Source organism: Loxodonta africana, chromosome 1, assembly GCF_030014295.1.
Source record: "Loxodonta africana isolate mLoxAfr1 chromosome 1, mLoxAfr1.hap2, whole genome shotgun sequence".
Taxonomy (NCBI): domain Eukaryota; kingdom Metazoa; phylum Chordata; class Mammalia; order Proboscidea; family Elephantidae; genus Loxodonta; species Loxodonta africana.
This window is the reverse complement of record NC_087342.1, coordinates 56,125,357-56,152,793: the sequence shown is the minus strand read 5'-3', so window position 1 is coordinate 56,152,793 and position 27,437 is coordinate 56,125,357. Positions and strand designations below refer to the sequence as shown.

General features: G+C 41.0%; 1 protein-coding gene across 8 annotated transcripts in view; it reads right to left on the bottom strand.

Annotated features, from left to right (window-relative positions):
• Positions 1-27,437, bottom strand: part of SIRT5 (sirtuin 5) — a 50,483-nt gene that overhangs the window by 1,670 nt on the left and 21,376 nt on the right. For 5 of the 8 annotated variants that reach the window (XM_064280839.1, XM_064280818.1, XM_064280832.1 and 2 more), the window contains 4 exons: positions 23,802-23,889; positions 14,840-14,893; positions 13,264-13,387; positions 9,676-9,791 (listed from right to left, as the gene is read on the bottom strand). In XM_064280839.1, the coding sequence (XP_064136909.1) occupies positions 9,676-9,791; positions 13,264-13,387; positions 14,840-14,893; positions 23,802-23,889 (382 nt within the window). Of the gene's footprint in view, positions 1-9,675; positions 9,792-9,979; positions 10,720-10,795; positions 12,479-13,263; positions 13,388-14,839; positions 14,894-23,801; positions 23,890-27,437 lie in introns of those variants that run through there. The other 3 variants (XM_064280842.1, XM_064280847.1, XM_064280853.1) reach the window with 3 other exon arrangements.

Below are 27,437 nucleotides of genomic sequence, written 5' to 3'. Positions count from 1 at the left end.
GGTTAATATCTGAGTGGCAATGCTATAACAAAATTCATTTTATGCCCTGGGTTTATGTGGCCCAGGTGTCTCGGTACTTACATGTATAAAAAGCAAAAAAAATAAGAATTAAAATTGACATTGGAAAGTAAAAATTAGTTTGGCCAGTCAAAATCGGCCCTGCCACTCATCCTGCTGGAACAAAAGACACAGATAAAGCTAGCTGCAAAGTTAACAGGAAACAATGTTTTTTCCCCCTGGGGGCAAGCTGCAAAGCCTCCTAACAACCCCTGCCTTGAGTTAACTACTCGTTTTTGACTCACTGAGGAATTTTGTTCTCTAACATTACAAATTATCAGCAACTTTACTGTTTGAAATTCCATCAGTAGAGAATGAACTATCTCACTTATGCTTGGAGGAGCTAAGTCACTTTGACACAGGGACTCAGCCTCAATTTCCAAGCCAGGTAGAGCTTCACATAGAATTTTCTGGAAACAACATTCCTCATCTAGCTGAACTCTGTGGTTGCCAAGGAAACCAGGCCCTGGGTCTACTTTGCCATCCAGACCTGAGGGTGATTCCTTTACATACAGCCCTGCTAGGCTTTGAGCCTATCAAAATGGCTTTAAGTTTCATCTAAGCACCACTCTTCCCTCAATCCTATAATAGCTCTGTCTTTTCCTTTGTTTGGTGACACTCCCCTGGGTCCCTCCAGCCACCGGCGGTCTCCCTCATTGCTGTGAGTCTGGACTACAGGTTTGCTCCTGGTGACCATAGGCCGATCTGGCCGTCTCCTGCTAACGATACGGACACGCGACCTAATTTAAAAAAACGAATGGGCCACTCATCTATTAGGAGATGCATCTCCACGGAAATTTTACTTTTATAACTTGTCAGTCAAAATGTGTCACTTATTTGTTGTTTGGAACAACCATGTACTACAAATTTCTCTAATAATAATTCAATTAACAAATTTTTTAAGGAAATTGAAAAACATTCTATATGAATTCCAATGAAATCTTGCTGGCAGAAGACTGACAGGGTGATCAATACAAGATATTCAAACATAAAATACGTTAGTATACATTTTTTGAGGTGGAAGTGAATGGAAATACAAGCTGGTAGAGAAAAAGGAAATATGTGAAAGTTGCAATTGTGAAAGAAGGGCTTGGATGGGTATCAGACAGTTAGGATATTTAGATTTGGCCGGACACATTTAAGAAACCATGATCCGGCAGCTTTACTTTAAAATATCAGTATTTTACTATACAGAGTCCCTGGGTGATGCAAACGGTTAAGGAACTCAGCTACTAACCAAAAGGTGGGAGTTCTGAGTACACGCAGCGATGCCTCAGAAGAAGCGCCTGGCGGTCTACTTCCCAAACATCAGCCGTTGGAAACCCCGTGGAATACAGGTAGGTCTGCTCTGACACACATCGGGTCACCGTGAGTTAGAAGCGACTCCACGGCAACTGACTTCGGTCATTTACTCTACACCAGTCAAAATCAGGTGTCACCTTTAAAAATTCGCAGAGGGGTACAGGAACAAAAATGTTTGAAGCCCCTGTTCAGCACACCTGTGCACTGTACCCCACCCCAGACCACTGTGTTTATTCCTAGCCCGTTCATGTCACTTTTATTGGCTAATTCAGTTATATAAGTTAATTACAAATTATGTCAACTGCAAAAATGTAACTGTTAAAAGAGATTCATTTCTAGGAAAACCAGTTAAATGCTTTGGAAAGACATAGTGAGGCACTACAAAAAAATTCTGTTAAATTGGATGTAACCACTCCCCCTCCCCCCCAAAAAAATCCATTGCGGTGGAGTCAATTCTGACTCATGGCGACCCTACAGGACGGAGCAGAACTGCCCCATAGGGTTTCCAAAGAGCAGCTGGTGGATTCAAACTGCCGACCTTTTGGTTTGCAGTCAAGCTCTTAGCCACTACGCTACCAGGGCTCAAATTAGGTGTAGAGGACTGTAAAAGATGAGGGGGAAGATTGTGTCACAGCTTTCTGTTTATAAGTTCTTGCTTATAAAACAAACAGAACAACTTGGCAAAAACAAACAAAACAAAAAAACAACAACAGGGAAACATCAAAACCAGAAGTTGCAATCCAGTGTTCTCTAAGACTGTCTGATGATAAGAGGCAACCAGGTCACTTGCTAGGTGTACAAGAAACTGGGCCTCTCCCCTTGGAAATTCTGACTCGGTGTGGATAACTAAGCTTTTCCCCCTGGAAATTCTGATTCAGGAAGTCTGATTTTTCTTGGTTTTGTTTTTTAAAATGAGAACTTGGGTGATTCTTCAGGAAATTTTGATGAACACCAGGAGGATATATTACGGGTATGATTTATTGCAATAAAGGTGAACTCAAATAAACAGATCTCTACTCAAAGAAAAGGTCTCTCGCTCTACTAAAACGGCAAATAGATGTACATCTATGCTTTAAATCAAAATGAAGTGTTTAAGGCATGCGTGTGTCCTTTTTGTGATTCCTGCTTTCAGTGACATTTTTAACTAACAGACCAACTAGGGTCCCTGATGGCATGGACTAAGAGGGTTTTTCACTACCCACCCTTGATGGTCCAGCTCCATAGGGTGTTCGATTACCCTATAAAATTGTCAACTGTAACTTCAAATAAGTGAGTGCTGTGCACCCCTGATGAGTAAATACACAGCCAAAGCAATTTATAAGACAATTTTCTAGCTAAGATTTATAACTTCCTAAGATTTCTAAACTCCACCAGCAGTCAGCTTTCTCTGGGGGCCTTTCTTCCCCACCCAAACATGTTACCCCATTATCTCACTACCGGCCTCTCCTGGGGCTCTCCTCCTCCCTCATCCCACTCCAGCCACACTGACCTTGTAGCTGTCCCTCAAACCTCCCAGGCATGCTGTCCTCACAGGATTTTGCTCCCAGAAAGCTCTTATGCCAGATAGCCTCCATTGTTAATTCCTTCACGGCCTTCAAGTCTTTACTCAAATCTCTTCTCTATGAGGCTTGCCCTAACTAACCTATCTAATCCTGCAACCTGTCTGCTCCCACCCCAACTCTACCTTTGCTTTGTTCCATAGCAATTGTCTTAGACTGGGTTCTTCGGAGAAGCAAAACGAGTGAAAGAAAAAGAGATTTATCTCAAGGAAATGGCTCAAGCAGTTGTAGAGGCTGGCAAGTCCCAAGTCTGTAGGTCAGGCGTCAAGCTGGAGGCTTCTCCTGACTCATGCAGCTCCAGGGGCTGACAAACCCAAGATTGGCAGGTAAGATGGCAGGCTGCTGGCTCAAAGTCCCAAGAACTGGAGGTCAGATGATGATGAGCTGGTTGTAGGATCCAGAGCAAGCAAAAGCCAGAGAGCTTTGCCAGAATGTCCATATATACCGGATGCAGGCCACGCCCCCAGGAAACTTCCCTTACAAATGATTGGGTAGTCACATCAGATCACATCATGGAGGTGATTACATTATATCACAAAAGGGAAGACGACTGCATCATTACATAACTGTCAAATTAATTCATTATGTAATTGCTAAACCACTGAGATTCATGGCCCAGCCAAGCTGATACACAGTTTTAACCATTATAGTCATGTTGCCTTTTAAGATCCCTGGGTGGTACACTTTCCACTCGACTACTAACCTAAACATGGGTGGTTTGAACCTACCTGGCAGCACTATGGAAGGAAGGCCTGGTGATCTGCTTCCATAAAGTCCATAAAGATTACAGCCAAGAAAACATTACGGAGCAGTTCTACTCTGTGACCGAGGAGTTGCCATGAGTTGGAATCAACTCAATGGCAACGAGTTTTGTTTTTTGCTTTTGTCACCTTCTAACATGCTATAGAACTTGCACATTATACTTATTGCTTACCATCTGCCACCATCACTAGAACACAATCTTCACATGGTTAGAATTTAATTTTGTTTACTGATACATCCTATCCTAAGCACCTAGAAGATGGATCCCTGGTGGTACAGTGGTTAAAGTGCTCAGCTGCTAACTGAGAAGCCAGCAGTTTGAACTGACCAGCCACTCCAAGGGAAAAAGATGTGGTAGCCTGCTTCCATAAAGATTATAGCCATGGAAACCCCATAGGGCAGTTCTACTTTGTCTTATAGGGTAGCTATGAGTCAGAATGGTCTTGAGGGCAGTAGATTTGGTTGTTTTGGTTTAGAAGCACCTTTTTAGACTAATGTCTAGTACATTATGTTACCTGCTGTCAAGTTGGCCCCCAACTCATGGTGACCCCATTCACAACAAAATGAAATGCATCAGTCCTGCACCATCCCAATAATTGGTTGTTGATCAGACCACTGTGATCCATAGGGTTTTCACTGGCTGATTTCTGGAAGTAGATCACCAGTCCTTTCTTCCTAGTCTTAGTCTGGAAGCTCTGCTAAAAGGTGTTCAGCATCATAGCAACATAGAAGCCTCCACTGACAGATGGGTGGTGGCTACACGTGAGGTCTAACAGCTGGGAATTGAATCTGGGTCTAGAATTCTACTACTAAGCCACCACTTTCTAGTACACAGTAAAAAAAAAAATTTTTTTTTTTTTTAGTACACAGTAAGTACTTAATATTGTGGACCTCAATTGAATTCCAAAGTGCAGAGACAGTATAGATGAACAGAGCACAGCATGGTGGTCACAGGGCACACAGGGCTCTAGGTGCTTGGCAAGCTCTGCTCGCCAGCGCCCCCTACCCCCAGCACCACAAATGCCTTACAGGCCAAAGACCTGTCAGGTTTTGAAACAGTCAAAACCTAGACGCTTAATTCTGAAAATGCCTAGAATCTACAGTAATAGTAGTGCTTTTTTAGAATCACCAAAGACAATCATCAAGGATGGAAAAAATGACACAAAACTGGAGCTAATTAACACCTTGAAAATATTTATACATTTCAATGGGATGCAAATTCGATTATTCTGTTTCTAAATTAGAACTGGGACAAAGAATCTAAACACCTTGAGCAAGGTCTAAGGAGTCCTATGAGATCAGAGATTAAAATGCAGGCAGCATCTCAGACACCTGTTTAAGTAACCAACAAAATCAGGTTAAAAGTAGCAAGAAATATTCCAATTTTCTTTTGTTTCCAATAACCTACAGCAGAACTGACTAACTTTTTCTGTAAAGATATTAAGTATTTTAGGGTTTTCAGGCCAGACGGTCTCTGATGCAACTGCTCAATTGCCAATGTAATACAAAAGCAGCCACTGACAATATATAAATGCATGGCCATGACTGTGTTCCAATAAAACTTTATTTGCACATACAAGTGGTAAGCAAATTTGGCCCAGAGACAGTAGTTTGTCAATCCCTGACCCAGAGGAAAATTCAGTCAAAATCTGTTAAAAGTGAGGTATAAGAGAAAACTCTGCCTCTGCTCAACTGTGTGTTTAAACAAGCCCCTCAATCAGTCTGGGCTGGGTTTCCCCATTTGAAAAAATGAAAGCATGATCAATAGCATCCCTTCTAAATGTCCGCTTTGATGACTCTTTGATGTGAGTATCGCTGGCTTCACTGGACAGTTATACCCATCTGGGAAAGTTCTCTTAACCAGCGGTGCAGGCAGCCTCAGCTGCTCCCTAAAGAAGTCCTCAAACTGATGGTTCACGCGGCAGATGCTGGTCCTACCTAGCAGGTAGCCTGCTTGTCTGAACAGAGGCATCACAGGTGTTCAGGACAACATGAAGATGAAAATTTTTGGTTGAAGAAGATATACATAGCAGCACTGAAGCAGATCTGTGGTTTTAGGAGACTTGACTTCTGTAATGAAATATATTACATGGCAAGAATCTCTTCTTAACTTAGAGGAAAACTACCAAGTTCAAGTTCCTTTCACATGAAGACATGACCACCATGTGCAAGGGCTGCCTGGCATCTGCTACTCAGTCGATAGCCCAAGAGAGAGAGGTCAGCCCTTGTCTTTGGTTGTGGAAATTCTTCAGTTTTCCCTGTCTGTGGTGGTGGTGGTGTTGGGTGCCGTCGAGTTGGCTCTGACTCATAGTGACCTTATGTACCAGAACAAAACACTGCCTATTCCCATGCCATCCTCACAATCGATGCTATATTTGAGCTCATTGTTGCAGCCACTGTGTCACTCCATCTCCTTTAGGGTCTTCCTCTTTTTCAGTGATCCTCTACTTTACCAAGCATGATGCATGATGTCCCTCTCCGGGACTGGTCTCTCCCAATAACATGTCCAAAGTATGTGAGATGAAGTCTCATCATCCTTGCTTCTAAGGAGCTTTCTGGCTAGACTTTTCCAAGACAGATTTGTTCGTTCTTCTGGTAGTTCATGGCATACTCAATATTCTTCACCAACACCACAATTCAAAGGCATCAGTTCTTCAGTCTTCCTCATTCATTGTCCAGCTTTTCGTGCATACGAGGTGACTGAAAATACCACAGCTTGGGTCAGGTGCACTTTGGTCCTCAAGGTGACATCTTTGCTTTTTAACACTTTAAAGAGGCCTTTTGCAGCAGATTTGCCCAATGCAATATGTCATTTGATACCTTAACTGCTGCTTCCATGGGCGCTGATTATGGGTCCAAGAAAAATGAAATCCTTGACAACTTCAGAATTTTCTCCATTTATCATGATGCTGCTTACTGGCCCAGTTGTGAGGATTTTTGTCTTATTTATGTTAAGGTGTAACCCATATAGAAGGTTGTAGTCTTCGATCTTCATCAGTAAGTGCTTCAAGTCCTCTTCACTTTCAGCAAGCAAGGTTGTGTCATCTGGATAACGCAGGTTGTTAATGAGACTTCCTCCAATCCTGATGCCCCACTCTTCATACAGTCTAGCTTCTTGGATTATTTGCTCAACATAAAGATTGAATAAGTGTGGTGAAAGAATACAGTCCTGACACAGACTTTTCCCGATTTTAAACCACACAGTATCACCTTGCTGTGTTCAAACAACTACCTCTTAGTCTATATCCAGGTTCCACACGAGCACTATTAAGTGTTCTGGAATTCCCGTTCTTTAAAATGTTATCCATAATTTGTTATGATCCACATAGTCAAATGCCTTTGCGTAGTCAATAAAATACAGGTAAACATCTTTCTTATATTCTCTGTTTTCAGCCAAGATCCATCTGACATCAGCACTGATATCCCTGGTTGCACATCCTCTTCTGAATCAGCTTGAATTTCTAGCAGTTCCCTGTCCAGGTACTGCTGCAACTGCTTTTGAATAATCTTCAGCATAATTTTACTTGCATGTGATGTTAATGATATTGTTTGATAATTTCCACATTCTGTTGGATCACCTTTCTTTGGAATGAGCACAAACATGGATCTCTTCCAGTCAGCTGGCCAGGTCTTCCAAACTTTTTTTTTATTAATTTGTGGTTTAGATGAAGGTTTACAGAACAAACTAGTTTCTTATCAAACAGTTAGTACACACTCTTCCAAATTTCTTGGCACAGACGAGTAAGCGCTTCCAGAGTTGCGTCCATTTGTTGAAACATCTCAGTTGGTATTCTGTCAATTCCTGAATGCTTGTTTTATGCCAGTGCCTTCAGTGAAACTTGGACTTCTTCCTTCAATACTATCGGTTCTTGGTCATACGATACCTTCTGAAATGCTTGACCGTCTACCAATTCTTTTTGGTACAGTGACTCTCTGTATTCCTTCCATCTTCTTTTGATGCTTCCTGTGTTGTTCAATATTTTGCCCATACCAAAACCCAGACTAATTGCTCTTGAGTCAATTCCAACTCATAGCGACCCTACAGGTCAGAACAGAATTGTCCCGTAGGGTTTCCAAGGCTGTAATTTTCACAGAAGCAGACTGCCACATCTTTCTTCCATGGAACAGCTGGTGGATTCAAGCCACCAATCTTCTGGTTAGCAGCTGAGTGCTTAACCACTTCATCACCAGGGCTCCTTTAAGTTTGGTATAGGAGGCAGTATTAACCAAGGACACAGACTGTAGCTAATTAAAGGGACACGTGAAAACAAGCAGGATGAAAGCCAGCTAGCCACCCTGAAGAGGATTATATTTCAATGTGTTTGAGTACAGCCTGTGGCATACTTTGGATCCTTGTGAAGACTGGAGCCAGGGTGCTCATCCTGGCTACACATCAGAATCACCTAGGAAGCTTAGGGAAATCCTGATGCCCAGGCTGCACCTCAGACAAATTACATCAGAGTCTCATGAGGGGGCATTCAGGCTTCAGTATTTTTAAAATATGCAGCCACGGTTGAAAACCACTGATTAAAGTAATGGCAAGAAATTCTAATGAAGTTTTATGTTTTTTTTTTTTATTATGTCTATTTATTAGTTATTTATATCCTACCTTATTCCAGAGAGGAATTAAAGAGACTTACAAAGACAGACAAACAAAATTAAAAGTGGAGACAAAAAAGTAAGGGTGAATGGCTCCTCCACTACTGATAAACCCATGTTAACCAAGCTCTTAACATCTTTCCTTTATACCTATTTTTTTTAAACAGTCAAATTTCAAGAAACAATTTGAACAGGTTTCTGTTGCTATGTGTTTGTGAAATGTATTTCTCTTCAGTAGGCTTCCATACTGCATTTAACTTGTTCTTGTCTCCTGATCCTTTTTTTTTTTTTAAGTTGCAAAGAACTTTTTTTTTTTGCCATGTTAACCATTTTTTTTAATTGTACTTTAGATGAAGGTTTACAAGACAGAGTAGCTTCTCATTAAACAGTACACATACTGTTTTGACATTGGTTACCAACCCCACAACACATCAACACTTTCCTTCCTCGACCTTGGGCTCCCAAATACCAGCGTTCCTGTCCTCTTCTGCCTTCTAGTCCTTGCCCCTGGGCTGGTGTGCCCCTTTAGTCTCGTTTTGTTTTATGCAACTGTCTAATCTTTGGCTATACGGTGAACCTCAGGAGTGACTTCATTACTGAGCTAAAAGGGTGTCCTGTGGCCACACTCTCAGAGTTTCTCCAGTCTCTGTCAGACCAGTAAGTCTGGTCTTTTTCTGTGCATCAGGATTTTGTTCTACGTTTTTCTCCAGCTCTCTCTGGGACCCTCTATTGTGATCCCTGTCAGAGCAGTCGGTGGTGGTAGCTGGGCACCGTCTAGTTGTGCTAGATGTAGTCTGGTAGAGGCTGTAGTATTTTTTTTTATAAAATTTTTTTAAAAAATTTTTTAAAGTGCAGGTGAAAGAATGAAGTAAAATAACTGTAAAGCTATAAAGTGGAATGAGACTAAAATGAATAGTATGATGACCTACACTTTCTATACCAATTTGGAAAACAAGATTAGTATCATAATATGGCCACTTATACAGTCTGGACAATTGGACCAAGGAGTTTTTCCAGGTACCTCTCAGTGATGAAGTTCTGCATGGATACTTCACAGGCTTACTTAGTGAGTTTTGGCTTACCTGCATCTAAATGCCCTTACTAAATCCGGTTTAGAAAAAATCAAATGAAAGCAAAGTCTAAGGAATCAAAAAAGTGCTTTCGAAATGTGAGAAAAGAAAAAGCCCTATGGCCAACCTCTTGTAAAAACACATACCCACCTTGGTCTACTTAACTATATTTTATTCTTCTATAAACACAACTTCGAGTCAAATAAGAACACAAAATTTATGTATCTTAAAAAAAAAAAAAATGAGAACAGCAGGTAAAAACTGTTAAGATGACCATGTCCAAATTGCTCAATACCTTCTACCTCCCACCTTGGTTAGCTCTGTACCTGAATCTGTCTGTGGCTGGGGTGGTTTCCATGTTAAATTCAGCCACTGGTACTCCCCTGGCAGACACCTGGGGGGCAAACATGGCAGCAGGATAAACCACAGAGGATGTTCCCACCTACAAAGCAAACAAATGGCAATGGATAAATGACCACAGTATCAGAAAAAGAAACTCCCCCCCCGCCCCGACCCACACACAAGGAAGCCTTACATAAACTCAGACAGGATTGTGGTTGCCGGTCTGAGGGAAGCTAAGCTGGGTGGGGCAAATGGAGAGTGTCCAAGGGACAAAGGAAAGTTAAGAGGCATCCTTTTGACTAATTCCTAGAAGTGGGGAAGAACATGTGACATGAAAAGGAGAGCTATGCCAATGGAGAGAGCAGCTGAGAAAAGACTCAATAAACATGTTTCAGGGTTAGTTTTACTTTTGTTTCTGTTTTTTAAAGTTACGCAAAAAATCCATGTTCATTTTTTTTTTAAGTTAGAAAATACAAAGGAAAAACATATATGTATCATCTATAATCCTGTTGTTGTTAGGTGCCTTCAAGGCAATTTTGACTCATGTGACCCCATGTGACAGGGTAGAACTGTCCTTTAGGGTTTTCTAGGCTGTAATCTTTATGGGAACAGATCAGGTCTTTCTCCTACGGAGCTGCCGGGTGGGTTGGAACAGCCAACCTTTTGGTTAGCAGCCAAGCGCTTAACCATTGTGCCACCAGGGCTGCTTTCTATTTTCCTACTACCCCAAGATAACCACCATTAACATTTTGATGTACATCTTTTCTGGGTTTTTTCCTATGAATATATGTTTATAAGCATTCTCTACAAGAATAAGAAGACCAAAACATGCTTTGCAAACCAGCTTTACTCACTTAACAACTTATCTTGAACACGGATACTAAACTCAACTTTAGAATGCACTCAACAAACATTGGCTTAATGAATATGCGCCCACAAGCAAGTACCTCTGTCTTTAAAGATAAGTTCAGGAAATTCTGAAATGTACATACCTTTGTCCAATTAATTCTACTTCTAGGAAATTTATCCTAAGAGAACAATTTGAAAAGTGTGCTAAGATGTATATCTAAAGATATTCACCACAGACACTATTTAAAATATCAAAATTTGAAAGTGCTTACATGTCCAAAGACAGGGAATTGGATAAATATGTCATTTTACATAAAAACAAGGTAGTCATTTAAAAGATGATGTAGAATTAGATGTACTGGCAAGTGTCTTAGTCATCTAGTGCTGCCATAACAGAAATAACCACAAATGGATGACTTTTAACACAGAGAAGTTTATTTTCTCACAGTCTAAGTAGGTTAGAAGTCCAAATTCAGGATGTCAGCTCCAGGGGAAGGCTTTCTCTCTCTGTCAGCTCTGGAGGGAGAAGGTCCTTGTCCTCAATATTCCCCTGGTTGAGGAGCTTCTCAGACGCAGGGACCCTGTGTCCGAAGGACACGCTCTGCTCCTGGTGCTTCTTTCTTGGTGGCGTGAGGTCCCCAACTCTCTGCTTGCTTCTCTTTCATCTCTTGAGATATAAAAGGGAGTGCAGGCTACACCCCAGGGAAACTCCCTTTTGGATCAGGGAGATGACCTGAGTAATCCTTTTAACCACAGGCAGAAATTATGATTTATACCACATAGGAAAATCACAAAATGGAGGACAACTACACATGGCCTAACCAAGATGACACATATTTTTGGGGGACACAATTTAATCCATTACACTCCACCCTTTGGCCCCCCAAAATTCATATCTTGCAACATGCAAAACATATTCACCCCATCATATATCGAAAGTCTTAACTCCAAGTCCAAAATCCAAAACTTCTTCATTTGTGAAATCTAGAATACAAGTCATCTGCTTCCAAGGGTACAATGGCAGAATAGGTACAAGCTAGACATTTCCATTACAAATGGGAGAAACTCAAGGGAGAGAAGGCATAACAGGCACCAATCAAGTCAGCAGAATGCATTACATTAGTCCTCAAAGCTCTGAAAATAATCCTCTGTTCTCTGAGACAATTGACGCAATAACCTTGCCCTCCAGACTCTAGGTATTGGCCATACTCTCCGGATTCTGAGTGGAGGCCCCTCGGCCCTGGGCTTCAGCTCCGCCTTCCAGGCCCACTGGGACAGCAACTCTGCTCCCTCGGCTTTAGACACACCATTCTCCTAGTCCATCTGAGTGGCAACTCCACCCTTAGAAACACCAGAGGCCATGGCTCCACCCTTTGAAACCTCAGAGGTCCTGGCCATACCTTTTGAGACTGAGGCAGCTCACCTTCTTCTGTTTCTTATCTCTTCAGCTTCTGCTTCCTGGTTTCTTGGCCTCTTGGCTCCTCTGGCCTCATGCCCACATCTGCCCTGCTGAGGCAAGTGTTCCAAAGCTCTGTAGTTCCACCGATAAGTGCCCAGAGACACCCCACTCCGGCAGGAAGCCTCCTGTGCACAGGCACTCAGTTCTCTTGCTCTGTGGGTCGACTCCAGCACCATCTTGCGCTGGTCTCCTGGTTCTGCTGCTGCTGGTTTTCTGCTGTTGACGCTTTTCTGGTCCTCTGCTGCTGTCACAACTCTATCCATTCACAGTTTCAAACTGCTTCCACATTATAGGTATCTGTTAGAGCAGCACCCCGCTCTCTCGGTACCAAATTGTCTTAGTCATCTTGTGCTGCCATAACAGAAATACCACAAGTGGATGACTTTAACAAACAGAAATTTATTTTCTTGCAGTCTAGTTAGTGGATTAGAAGTCCAAATTCAGGGTGTCAGCTCCAGGGGAAGGCTTTCTCTCTCTGTCTTGTAACAAGGAAGATGCTAAATGAACTGTTATGCAAATAAAGCAGTTTCAAAGCAGAACAAAGAGTATGAGCCCGTTTTTTAATTTTAATCAATATGTGTAGATCTGTATAATAAAAGATCTAGTGCAGGGGTGGCCAAACTTTTTCTATAAAGGGCCACAAAGTAAATATTTTAGGCGTTTCAGACTACCACACAACTCAATTCTACCACTATTATCTAAACAAATTACGTAAACAAATGTGTATGACTGTCCAATGAAACTTTATTTACAAAAATAGATGGGAGGCCAGATCTGGCCCTCAGGCCCTAGTTTGCTCACCTCTAGTCTAGAAGAAAATATACCAAAATGCCAATAGTGACTACTTCTGGAAGGTGGAATAATGGATGAGTTCTCATTTCTTTTTATAATTTTTTTGTTATCTTCTCAATTTTTATAGTGAGTATATATTATTTTAAAAATCAGAACCAATAACATGCTCTTTTCATTTTGGAGGGCCAAAAGGCTTTAAGACGCATAAGAAAAAAGTACATGGTCTTGTGTAGTTCATATTTTAAGATCAATTCTTATTCATTATTTCTTAGTTTTTCTGTAAGACATACAAAATTTCTCAACACACATCCTGAAAAGAAAGAAGGAAAGAAGGAAGAAGGGAAGAAGAGAGGGAAGGAGGGAGGGAGGAAGGAAGGAGGGAAGGAAGAGAGGGAGGAAGGGAACAACAGTGAACTCCACCCCAATCCTCCCCGTTTCAGAAAATCCCAAGGATCAGGACAGTGTGACCTACCACTAGACATAAGTCACAGAGGGCGAGCTCTCGGTCCACCTCATCCAGAATGGCTGGATCCAGATTTTCTCCAAACCACACGACATGTGGCCGCAACAGGCCCCCACACCCTGCCTCCTCACATCTGCAAGAAGGTTACCATTAACAGGACACCAAACCCTGCCCTAGCGGAAGGTCTGCCAGGTGGACCAGAGGACGGCCACGAGCTGCCTCAAGTCCCGTCTGTCCAGACAGATCACCTCCAAGCCTCCTTGTCCCCTATCCCTTCCCTCCCAGCCCACGTGATCTTGCCCAGATTAAAAAAATATGAAGTGTTAATTTTAATTATATGTATTAAGATTTTATTTCATCTCTGTGCTCTGAGTTAACTTGTTCACAAATGAGTTTCAGCTAAGCTTGATGTTCTAGTTCTAAACTGCTCTCTTTTTCTTAGCTCCTTCCCTACATTCATTGGCCCAGTTGTGCTCAGAGTTGTCCGACCTGGGAGTAACATTGACTTAGACTCACCCCCAGCACCCCAACCATCCCCTAGTTGCATGAATGGCCTCCATCACATTCTCTGATTCACCTCTCCTTGCCCCGTCCACAGCCAAGTTCACAAGTGTCGATTACCGCAAATTTCTCATCTTTCCCTCTTCTAGCTCTAGGCTATCTGGGATAAAAAAAAAAAAAAAAAAAAGGCTATCTGGGATAGACCTTCTAAAATAATCTCCCCAAGCACTACTTTCATCATATTAATCTCCTACTCAGGAACCTCCCAGGACTCCCTCTTGTTTCAGGTTGAAATTTTAGAATTTAGTAATGAAAATCTTTATTAAGAAAAAAATTTAAAAAAAAGAGGGGTGAGGGTGGGCCTGTGCTTAAATAAGCCAGTGAAGTGTTAACATATTATAGCCCCTTTTGGGAGAGTCACAATGGACTTCAGTATATTAAAGGCTCTGAGAAGTCCTGCATTAAAGCAATCATATTTAACTTTGTTTAATCTAGTGTTTCCAAATTTATTTGAGTGTGTGATTTTTTTCCAAGTAATACCTATCAACATCACATGAAACTAGTGCTCTATGAAACACTTTTAGAAGTGCCATTTTAATGTTGGGTTTTGAAAAATTGCCATAAAAATATTTCTAGAGGTTGTCTTACATATATATACACACACACACACCCAAAATTCTGTTTGGTCCTGCAATTTCACTGCCTCCACAACCCTGGATTAATAACACAGGTGACGGCGACGATGACAGTGACGACAGCTAACCTGTATGCAGGAGTTACAGGATGCCAGCCTTGATGTATTTATACACCAGTTAAGCATCTGTAGCACAGCAGCTTCAGAACTTTCCAGACCTCAGATTATCCCTTCATCCACAAAGCAAACAGGGGTTGGAGAGAAGCAGCTCCCGTATCCCACTGGCCTAGCTGATCCTCCAAGCCTGGGCCTCATAGGTTGGTGCATTTGTGCATTTGATTTTAGAGGCATCTCACTAAATAAACTTTTAGGTTTTGACTCTTAATACTCCTTTTCTGCAATCCGAAACACCAAATAGAGGTCATATAGAGCTCAAAGCTTTTTACCCACCGGGGAAGTTTGTCAACTGGGATTCTAGCATCTTCAGTTCCAGGTTCTGCAGCACTAAAGTAAACATTAGAGAAAAAAGAATGCCATTGGTACAAGCAAAGAACAAATAACCCAATAAATCTTCATATTTGCCTGGTAGTATATGGTTCAAGACTCCTGATTAATAAGTGCTAACTTACAAGGAGGAGCCCTGGTGGTACAATGGTTAAGCTTTTGGCTGCTAACCAAAATGTTGGTGGTTTGAACCCACCAGCTGCTCTGTGGAAGAAAGATGTGGCAGTCTGCTCCCGTAAAGATTATAGCCTTATATACACCATAGGACAGTTCTACTCTGTCCTACAGGGTCGCTATGAGTCAGAATTGACAGCAATGGGTATGCTATTTGTAACTTAGAAGGTTCCTAGAAGAATGGACACCAAACTTTTACTCACCAGTGGTTTTACCTCAAGAGAGGAACTTTGTATGTATGGAGGGGGTGGAGAGTAGTAGCATGTGCTAAGCAGGACTTCCATGTTTTGCCTTATAGTAAAACAAAACCCATCGCCATTGAGTCAATTCCGACTCACAGCAACCCTGCAGGACAGAGTAGAACTGTTCATAGGGTTTCCGAGGCTGTAAATCTTTTTTTTTTTTTTTTTTTAATTGTATTTCCAGGTGAAAGTTTACGGTTCAAGTTAATCTCTATACAAAATTTTATACACTTAATGTCATGTGACACTAATCACAAATTGCAATCCCTACAATTGTGACAGCACACTCCCCCTTCCACCCTGGGTTTACTGTGACCTCCAACCAGCTCCTGTCCCTTACTGCCTTTTCATCCTGCCTCCGGGCAGACGCCGTCCCGTTGGTCTCATGTATCTGCTTGAACTAAGAAGCACACTCTTCACGAGTATTATTTTATGTTTTATATAAAAAAAAAAAAAAAGTCCAGTATAATCTTTTGCCTGAAGAGTGGTCTTTGGGAATGGTTTTAGTTCTGGGTTAACACAGTATGGGGACCATGACTTCAGGAGTTCCTCCAGTCTCAGTCAGGCCATTAAGTCTGGTCTTTTTATGTGAATGTGAGTTTTGGTCCACACTTGTCTCCCGCTCCGTCAGGGACTCTCTGTTGTGTTCCCTGTCAGGCCAGTCATTGGTGGTAGCCAGGCACCACCTAGTTCTTCTGGTTTCAGACTGATGGAGTATCTGGTTTATGTGGCCCTTTTGTCTCTGGGGCTAATATTTTCCTTGTGTCTCTGGTGTTCTTCATTCTCCTTTGCTCCAAGTGGGTTGGGAGCAATTAACGCATCTTAGAAGGCCACTTGCCAAAGTAGATACAGAACATTTTCTTAATAAACTTTGTTATGCCAATTGACCTAGATGTCCTCCGAAATCATGGTCCCCAGACCCCAACCCCAGCTACTCTGTCCATCGAAGTGTTTAGCTGTGTTCAGGGTCAGGAAACTTCTTAGCTTGTGGTTTAGTCAAGTTGTCCCTCCCTTCACCCACGATGATTCTTGTCTACTATCTAGTTAATGAATTCCCTCCCTCCTTCCCTCCCCACCCAAGTAACCATCAAAGAACATTTTCTTCTGTGTTTAAACCTTTTCTTGAGTTCTTATAATAGTGGTCTCATACAATATTTGTCCTTTGGCAACTGACTAGTTTCACTCAACATAATGTCCTCCAGATTCATCCATGTTGTGAGATATTTTGCGGATTCTTCATTATTGCACAGTGTTCCATTTTGTGTGGGTTCCATAATTTGTTTATCCATTTGTCTGCTGGTAGGCACCTAGGTTGTTTCTACCTTTTTGCTATTGTGAACAGTGCTAAAATGAACATGAGTGTGCATATATCTATTCGTGTGACAGCTCTTATTTCTCTAAGTATATTGTTACTTCTATTTCTAGATTTTAAGAAAACACCAAATCAATTTCCAAAGTAGCTGTAGCATTTTACATTCCTACCAGCAGTGCACAAATGTTCCAGTTTCTCCACAACCCTTCCAACATTTATTTTGTGTTTTTGGATTAATGCCAATCTTCTTGGGGTGAGATACTATCTCATTGTAGTTTTGATTTGTATTTCTCTAACGGCTAATGATCATAAGCATTTCCTCATGTATCTGTTACCACCTGAATATCTTCTTTGGTGAAGTGCCTGTTCATATCCTTTGCCCGTTTTTTAATTGGGTTGTCTTTTTGTCATTGAAGTATTGCAGTATCTTGTAGATTTTAGAAATTAGACCCTTGTTGGATATGTTGTAGCCGAAAAATTTTTCCCAGTCTGTAGGTTGTCTTTTTACTCTGTTGGCGAAGCCTTTTGATGAGCCTAAGTGTTTGATTTTTAGGAGCTCTCAGTTGTGCAGTTTTTCTTCTGGTGTTTCTGCATTGTCAGTTATGGTTTGTATTTTCTTCATGCCATGTATGAGGGCTCCTAGGGTTGTCCCTATTCTTTCTTCCGTGATCTTTACTGTTTTAGATTTTATATTTAGGTGTCTGATCCATTTTGAGTTACTTTTTGTACGTGGTGTGAGGTATGGGTCTTCTTTCATTTTTTGTAGATGAATACCCAGTTACGCCAGCACCAATTGTTAAAGAGACTGTTTTTTCCCCATTTAATGGACTTTGGGGCTTTGTCAAATATCAGCTGCTCACATGTGGATAAATTTACCTTTGGATTCTCAATTCTCTTCCATTGGTCTATGTATCTGTTGTACCAGTACCAGGCTGCTTTGACTAATGTGACAGTATAGTAGGTTCTAAAATCAGGTAGGGTGAGGCCTCTCACTTTGTTCTTCTTCTTCAGTAATGCTTTATTTATCCTGGGCCTCTTCCCTTTCCATATGAAGTTGGTGATTTGTTTCTCCATCTCATTAAAAAATGTCGTTGGAATGTGAATTGGGATTGCATTGTATCTATAGATTGCTTTGGGTAGAACAGACATTTTAACAATGCTGAGTCTTCCTATCCATGAGCATGGTATGTTTTTCCACTTATGCAGGTCTCTTTTGGTTTCTTGCAGTAATGTCCTCTAGTTTTCTTTCTATTGGTCTTTTATGTCTTTGGTTAGATTTATTCCTAAGTATTTTATCTTCTTGGGGGCTATTGTAGATGGTATTGATTTGGTGACTTCCTTTTTGAAGTTCTATTTGTTGGTGTAGAGGAATCCAAATGATTTGTGTATGTTTATCTTGTATCCTGATACTTTGCTGAAATCTTCTATTAGTTCCAGTAGTTTTCTTGTGTATTCTTTAGGGTTTTCCGAATATAAGATCCTATCATCTGTATACAGGGACACTTTTCTCCTTCCTTACCAATTTGGATGCCCTTTATTTCTTTTTCTTGCCTTATTGCTCTGGATAGGACCTCAAGCACAATGTTGAATAAGAGTGGTAATAAAAAGGCATCCTTGTCTGGTTCCCACTCTTAAGGGGAATGCTTTCAGACTCTCTCCATTTAGGATGATGTTGGCATTGGCTTTGCATAAATGCCCTTTATCATGTGGAGGAATTTTCCTTCCATTCCTATTTCCCTCAGTTTTTACCATGAATGTGTGTTGGACTTTGTTAAATGCCTTTTCTGCATTGATTGATAAAATCGTGTGGTTCTGATCTTTTATTTATGTGATGGATCACATTGATCATTTTTCTAATGTTGAACCATCCCTGCATACCTCATATGAATCCCACTTGGTCATGATGAATTTTTTTTTTTTTTGATATTTTGTTGAATTCTATTGGCTAGAATTTTGTTGAGGATCTCTGCATCTACGTTCTGAGGGATATTGGTCTGTAATTTTCCTTTTTTGTAGTGTCTTTACCTGGTTTTGGTATCAGGGTTATGCTGGCTTCATAGAATGAGTTTGGTAGTATTCCATCCTTTTCTATGCTCTGAAATACCTTTAGTAGTAGTGATGTTAACTCTTCTGTGAAAGTTTGGTAGAATTCTCGAGTGAAGCCGCCAGGGCCAGGGCTTCCCCACCCTTGGGAGTTTTTTTTTTAATTACGTCTTCAATCTCTTCTTTTGTTATAGGTTTATTTAGTTTTTCTACCTCAGTTTGTGTTAGTTTAGGTAGGTACTGTGTTTCTAGAAACTTGCCCATTTTCTTTGGGTTTTCAAATTTGTTGGAGTACAATTTTTCACAGTATTGTTATGATTATTTTCAATTTCACTTTGGTCTGTTGTGATATTGCCTATCTCATTTCTTATTTGGGTCATTTCTTCCTCTTCTGTTTTTATTTTGTCAGTTTGGTCAGTGGTTTATCAATTTTGTTGATCTTTTCACAGAACCATCTTTTGGTCTTGTTAACTCTTTAAATTGTTTTTCTAGTCTATTTCGTTTATTTCTGCTCTAATTTTTATTATTTCCTTTCTTCTGGTGCCCATGGGCTTCTTTTGCTAATCTCTATTTGTTCAAGTTGTAGGGCTAATGTTTTGATTTTGACCCTTTCTTCTTTTTGGATGTGTGCATTTATTGTTATAAATTGACCTCCGGCCACTGGTTTTGCTGCGTCCCAAAGGTTCTGGTAGGATGTTTTTATTCTCATTTGATTCTGTGAATTTCTTTATTCCATCCTTGATTTCTTCTATAACCCAGTAGTTTTTGAGCAAGGTGTTGTTCAGTTTCCATGTATTTGATTTTTTTTTTTTCCTTATTTTTTCTATTATTGATTTCTACTTTTATGGCTTTATGGTCAGAAAAGATGCTTTGTAATATTTCAGCGTTTTGGGTTCTGTTAATGCTTTCTTTGTTGCCTAATATGTGGTCTATTCTGGAGAATGTTCTGTGTGCTTTGGAAAAAAAAGTATACTTAGCTGCTGTTAGATGGAGTGTTCTGTATATGTCTATGAGGTCAAGTTAGTTGACTGTGGCACTTAGATCTTCCATGTCTTTACTGAGCTTCTTTCTGGATGTTCTGTCCCTCACTGAAAAGTGGTGTGTTGAAATCTCCTATTATAGTGGAGCTGTCTATTTCTCTTTTCAATGCTGTTAGAGTTTTTTTTTTTTTTTTTAAGGTATTTTGGAGCCCTGCTGGTGGGTGCGTAAATATTATGATTATATCCTCCTGGTGTACTACCCTTTAATCATTATATAGTGTCCTTCTTATCCTTTGTGATGTATTTTTCTTTAAAGTCTAATTTGTCAGAGATTAACATTGCCACCTTTGCTCTTTTTTGATTGTTGTTTACTTATTTTTTCCATCCTTTCAGTTTTAGTTTGTTTGTGTCTTTGAGTCTAAGGTGTGTCTCTTGTAGACAGCATATAGATAGATCGTGATTTTTTTATCCATTCTGCCACTCTCTGTCTCTTTTTTGATGCATTTAGTCCATTTACATTCAGTGTAATTATTGATAGGTATGAGTTTAGTGCTGTCATTTTGATGTATTTTTTTTTTTGTATGTTGTTGACAGTTTCTTTGTTCCACTTAATTTTCTGTACTGAGTAGTTTTTCTTTATGTATTCTCTTTTCATCTTTTTCACTATTGTTGATTTGTTGATTTTGTATTTGCTGAGTCTTTAGCTTTTCTTCTTTTTTATTTTGATGTGTAGACTTGCTAGTTTCCTTTGTGGCTACCTTAAAATTTCCCTTTATTTTTTCTAAGCTTCTTTTATTTCTTGATATCACCTTGGCTTCCTTTCCATATGAAAGTTCTATGACTACATTATTTAGTCCCTCTTTTTTACATAATGACATCTCTATTTCCCTGTATTCAATGTTTTAGCTCTATTTTTGTGACTTCCCTATCTGGCTTGATATCTGGTTGCTCTGTCCTGTGTTCTAGTCTTGGGTTGTTATCTGATACTATTGATTCTCTAATCAGAGGGCTCCCTTTAGTATTTCTTATAATTTTGGTTTGGTTCTTACAAATTCCATTAACTTCTGTTTATCTGGAAATGCCCAATTTCACCTTCATATTTGAGAGACAGTTTTTCTGGATACATAATTCTTGGCTGGCAATTTTTTTCCTTCAAGGCTTTCTATATGTCACCCCATTGCCTTCTTGCCTGCATGGTTTCTGCTGAGTAGCCTGAGCTTAGTCTTATTGACTCTCCTTTTTAGGTGACTTTTCGTTTATCCCTAGCTGCTCTTAAAATTCTTTATCTTTGGTTTTGGCATGTCTGATTATAATATGTCTTGGTGACTTTCTTTTGAGATCTACCCTGTGTGGGGTTTGATGAGCTTCTGGATAGATATCGTCTTGTCTTTCACAGTATCAGGGAAGTTTTCTGCCAACAACTCTTCAACAATTTTCTCTGTTTTCTTTTATTCCTTCCTGTTCTGGTACTCCAATCACTCAGAGGTTATTCTTCTTGATAGAGTCCCACATACTTCTGAGGGTTTCTTCATTATTTTAAATTCTTTTATCTGATTTTTTTCTCAATTAAGGTGGTGTCAAGTGGTTTATATTCAATCTCACTGATTCTGACTTCCATTGCCTCAGTTCTGCTCCTATGACTTCTCCTCAGTTGTCTAATTCTGACATTTCATTGTTAAGCTTTTGGATTTCTATTTGCTATCCCTCTATGGAGTCTAGCAGCCTGTTGAATTTGTCATTGTGCTGTTATATAGCTTTCCTAAATTCCCCTATTGCTTTGTTTGCATGTTCCTTAGTTTGGTCTAAGTTTTGCCTGATCTCCTTTCTCTTGAGGAGCTCTGTATATTAATTTTTTAAATTCTACTTCTGGTAATTCCAAGGCTTTCTCTTCCTCTAGGAGGCTTCCTGGTTCTTTGTTTTGGTCACTTGCTAGAGCCATCACAGTCTGCCTCTTTATGTGATTTGATATTGACTTGCCTCCGAGACATCAATAAGTTCATTATATTTATTTATTGTCTGCTTACTGTGTCCTAGCTTCTTGTTTTGTTTTGTTTTGATATGCCCAAATAGGCTGGTCATGTGAGCTACTTTGATTATTGGTGTCTTTGAAGCTCTTACATCCTGTCACCAGATGGTTAGAGCTGCTACTAGGTATGTGAGCCTGGGATTCCGATTACTTTTTTTTTGTTTGGATTCAGCTCAAGTGTCCAGATCACTGGTCACCAAGTACTGTCCTAGACAGGCAGAGCTATGTAGGGGTGATGGGAGCAGGCACAGGTATCTGGCTGCAGTAGGGGCTTATATATTGAGCAAGGTAGGGGGCTGACGGCTGCCCCTGAGTGCCTAGGTGGAAGGCATGTCCTTGTCCGCTAGAGTGGGTAGGAGGGTGGGTTTTGTAGCTGAATTTTGGGCACCCAAAGCTCTTGGCTGTAAAGACTGGGAGGCACCACTTGTTCTCAAATCCCCATTATGGGTGGCTAGTTGTAGTGGGCGAAGCCACCAATCCTCAGATCTGTGATGTGCGAGGACGAGGACCCTGCTTACTAGGCAGGGTGGTATTAAATATGAATCTGCCACGCCCCCTTAGCTGCTGCAGTTGAAAATAGGCTTCAGGTATATAGCCTGCTATGCTGTTGAATGGGCCCATACAGTTCTAGGCAGGGGTGAAAGGCATTCGAAGTTCGTATACCCCTTATGCCTGTGCCTAGGCAAAGGGGTAGTGCCTGCCCTGAGTTCCCAGCTTAGGGGGCACAGTGATTTTTAAAGCCGAGAGGCTGGTTTGGGCAAGGTTAGCCCTGAGGTCCCAGCTTAGGCGAGTTGGCGGTTTCCTTTTTTGTTTGTTCATTTGTTTATCTGTTCCCTCCCCAAAGCTGAGAGACTGGCTTGGGCACAAGGGGCCCAAGGGGGCGTGACAACTGCTGAGTACTGCCAGACCAGCACTGGAGCAAAGCGAGGAGGGAGCAAGGGAGGGAAAGAGAGGCACTTCCCAGAGGAGGAAGGGTTATTTTGATCCCATGCAGTAGGTTAGACACTTGCAGTTAACTTTTGCAGATCCAGCCTCACTTCTGCCTGGCTCCAGAGACTTGTAAAGACTCTCTGCTGCTCAGCTTCTCCAAACATGGTAAAAATGTGTCCCGAGCACTACTGCTTTGCCTCAGCTTGAGTGTGCCCAATGGTCCAGCCTGCAGGGTGCTGGCTAGATCAGGTCTGGCACTTTTTTGCTGCTTCTAAACTGTCTTTCTCTCCCCCTGCCACGCAGTCCAATTCCTCAACTTTGTCTTTGATGTTCAGGGCTCCTAGGCTGTCATATACAATCGATTCACTTGCTTTTTGAGTCTTTGTTCTAAGAAGGACCACAGGAAGTGTCTGACTATTCCATCACCTTGGCCGCGCCTCTATAAATCTTCATGGAAGCAGACTGCCACATCTTTCTCCCTCAGAGTGGCTGATGGGTTCGAACCATCGATCTTTAGACTAGCAGCTGAATGCTTAACCACTGCACCACCAGGGCTCCTTGTACACTTCATTATAATTTGAATCTTTTGCAATGAGATAGTATTAATACATCATTCATATAATTTTATATTGTTTCAAAATTGCTAAGTAAAGTTATTCTCAATATTCTGAGTCTGCTCTTAAATTTTTCCTTAATTATAACAGTAATACATGTTCATCATAGAAATGTTATAAAATTCCTAAAGGTACAAAGAAATTAAAATTACCCATGGACAATGTAACTAATGTCACTGAATTGTACACTTTAAAATGGTTTAAATGCCAATTTTTTTGTTACATATATTTTTTTACCACAATAAAATTATTTTTTAAAGGTGAAAAAAAAATTACTCAAAATCCTGCCACTCCTGATAATGCCCGTTAACATTTTGTTGGGTCTTTTATCTATATACACATATATAAACATGGTGTGTGCATTTAAATACAAAAATTATATTGTATATAATTAGGTATCCTGTGGTTTAGTTTAACATTGTAAACTGTGAGCAGAATGCTTCTTTTATCATATGGCTATACTGTATCTAGTCTTATTTCTCTTAAATATTCATGGGAGTCCTAGATTAACTTTTAATTTCCTCATTTTTATGTTCAATTTCAAGGAGAAAACAACATATACTTTTTCTACAATGCAGTGTAATTACCCTTTTCCTGATAAAGCTGGACAAATTGGACTCTTGTAGTTCTTGGCCACATTTCCACAAGCAGTGCATTGAGTTTTAAATAAGCTACCTGAAAAAAACAAGTCAGACAAGTCCACAATTTAGTATAGTCAAAAGTGATTGTCTCCATGTCTAAAGGGTAAAAAATAGTTTTTATACATTCATTTTAGCGAATACACCTACCCTAGGAATCATGGGAAATACAAAGGCATGAGGTCCTACTGAACACCAAGAGCATATGCCCCCAAGGAGTTTACAATCTAGAGAAGAGGGATGCAGATGAGATAACTAACTGCAAGACTAATGTGCTGCCACACAACCTTGGAGTGATGCTCAGGTAGAACTGAAGTGGGCAGCAGGGTAAACGAAGCCCAACCTAAAGCTAAGGGCATGATTTACTAAGTAAGGGAATGATAAAGGTTCAGTAGCTTAGGATGTGTTTACAGAATTTTTTGATTTAAGAATACCTGAGTCCTTCACATAAAAGCAGCTCAATAAATAAATAATTGCCTAGTAAACAAAGAAAATAATTGCTCATACACCTGCACTGCATTAACAGTTAACTGTTAATACAATTTAGCGACCGTTTGTAGCAGCCACTCATTGAGCTACAGTGGTGGCTACCATTTATGAACTATATGCCACGTGTCCAGCCCTGTACTGAGCACTTTCTGCACCATACACCAGTTGCTGTTCAGTCTATTCTGACCCATGATGGCCCACTCTGACCTATGTGTCAGAGTGGAACTATGCTTCACATGTTTAACGGCTGATTCTTCAGAAGTAGGCTGCCATGCCTTTTGGTTAGTAGCTGGGTGCACTAACCATCTGTACCACAAGGGACTCCTTACACATCATTAAGAAAAACAAAAAACCAAACCTGTTGCAACTGAGTCAACTCCGACTTAAACTGATCCTATAGGACAGAGGAGAACTGCCCTCTAGGGTTTCCAAGGAGCTGCTGATGGCTTTGAACTGCTGGCCTTTTGTTTATCGGCCGTAGCTCTTAACCACTGTGCCACTGGGGCTCCTCACACATCATAGTGGACATATATTGTTTCTTTCTGTCTGCAATTCCTTCTTTGGGGAACCATCCCTCCTCCGCCCCAGGCTGAGCTAATAGAGCTGTTAATCACTGCCCATAATACAAGGACGGGCACATGTTTTCATCCACTGCAGTGCCGCACCCCTCTGGCAGTAGTGTTTGGTTAAGGGGTGGGTGCATGGACACCTGGAGGTTCATTTTCTGGGTGAAGCTAAATAGAGTGAGTCTGGAGGTGCCAGAAGTTATCTGGAGGAAGATCAGCTACTGCAGGAGAAGTGACACTAACCCAAAGGGGAAAGCAAAGTTGAGAGAGGGAGAGAGGAAGGCAAGAACAAGAGGAAGGAGCTAATGACATCAGCTCCACCTACTTTATCAGCGTTAGTATGGGCATTTTTGGCCATTTTAACATCCCTGAAATTGCAACGTGTCCTACAATTGTTATTGGCCGGATGACGGATGAGACGTGGTTGTCACTGTCTGCACCTGCACAAACTTGCTGAAGGAGAACAACGATTGCTGAAATATGGTGACATGATGGCTAACCTCAGTGGCCTGACTGGACAAAAGCAAGCCCTGGATATTTCAGTCGACAAACCACTGAAGGACCACTGAGGAAGGAAAATGAGCCCTGGGTGTTGTCTAAAAACTTTCCATTCCCATTGACACTTTTTGGTAAGGTTAAGAAAGGCCCAATACCAAACTTGCAGAATGTGTGTCAGCAGCTTGGAAGAAAATCCCAGAGAAAAGAGAGGAACATTCTCTAGAAAATGCTGCATCACCAATCCCCACGGTGTCCCAGGGCATGATGCTCCATCAAAAACACAGACACCGATGCCCCTGAGTCACTCAGAAGTAATTTGGAGGACCCCAATAATGAGAAATAACCAATTTAGTTCCCTTACACTTCCTATTTTGTGTATCCCCAAAAGTAATATAATTTCTAAAAATCTCTATCTAAACAAGTTTTCAAAAGTCTTTTCTATAAGTGAAAAATAACAATTCTAATGGTTAGGAAAATATATCGTGGTTTCATTAGAAGATTACTAAGTGGTCCGTTTAAAAAATGGTGCATCTTACACAACCAATGCTGTCTTCAGTTCGATGAAATAAGGAGGTTTTTCTGATTTTTACTTAAGCTAGAAAGAAATCTCATCACTTGCAACCAAAAATGTACCAAGTAATATGCATATATTACCTTACTGAATCCTTACAACATCTCTGTAAGGCAGGTATCAACATCTCCGTTTTATTAATTTTGAACATGACAAATGGCACAGCCTATATTCTGACATTCCAGAGGAATGAGAAGAGCCTCGTGGAAAGCAGCCCAGACCCAGCTGAAGTGGGTGCCAAGAAGACACGTGATCCATAGTGGATGACTGCAGACTGTTTCTGGGACACAAGAGAGGGATGGGACCCAACAGACGCATGTTCTACATTCCTTATCAGGGGTGACCTGGGCAAAAATAGGCAGCTTCACTGCACACACACAATGTCCCCCACTGGTTCACTGCTAGAAATTCCCCAATTAGAAATGCATTCCTTCTTGAAAACATTATGCTACCTAAAATAAGTCCAGCTCAAAAGGACAAATACTGTATGATCCCACTTACATGAAATACATAGAAGAGGCAAATCCATAAAGACAGAAAGTAGACTGGTGGTTACCAGGGGCTGAGGGAGGTAGGGATGGGGAGTAACTGCCTTACTGTGCCCTGAGATTCTGTTTTGGGGGGGCACGTAAAACTTTTGGAAAGAGATAGTGGTGATGGTGGTACAACATAGTGAAAGTAACTGATATCACTGAATTGTAAGCTTAAAAATGGTTAGAATGGCAAATTTCCTTATTTATTTATATATATATTACTTTTTAAATGCATTCATTGGGTTTGAGCATTTGTAGACTCTTTAAATGCAAATGCTCTTAGAAAGAAATCCTTGTGCGCGCATTTATATGCTTTATTAGATTTTTGGTGAGAGCAAAGAGAGGAGAGGATGAAGAGGACAAGAGGGAAAGAAAGGATGCCATCCAGAACAGAGAAGGGAAGCCAGGGGGACCCAAGAGGACAGACTCTGTGGGTGTCATGGCATGGTGGGCTCGCTGCAGTGGAGGTCACTGGGCTGACAGCTCCTAAAGGCCCCAGGCCAAGCAGAAGCACAGCGTCAGTGGGGAGTGCCGATTCGGGGACAAGGGAAAGTAAATGGACACCTCAGTAATGGCTGAAGTCTTCCTGTGCCCAACCCTGCTACAGTACAGCTGGTCAATGGCCCAAAACTCCTGCTTCCTGTCAGCCCAGCTGGGCAGCTGTCTCACAAGATGGCACCCCTGAACAGAACTCCACAGGAGGGAGGGTCATGTGGCTGTGTTGGCCAGAGCTTCTCGAGTCACCTCCTGTTAAAATGCAGATTCTGACTCAGTGGGTCTGAGTAGAGCCCAAGATTCTACATTTCTAATAAGTTCCCAGGGGATGCTCATGCTGCTGGTTTTCAGACCACACTTAAGAGTCGCAAGGATGTAGAAAATGAGAAGTGAATGAAAAGAAAGCAAGGAGACTGGGCCAGAGCAGTCCTCC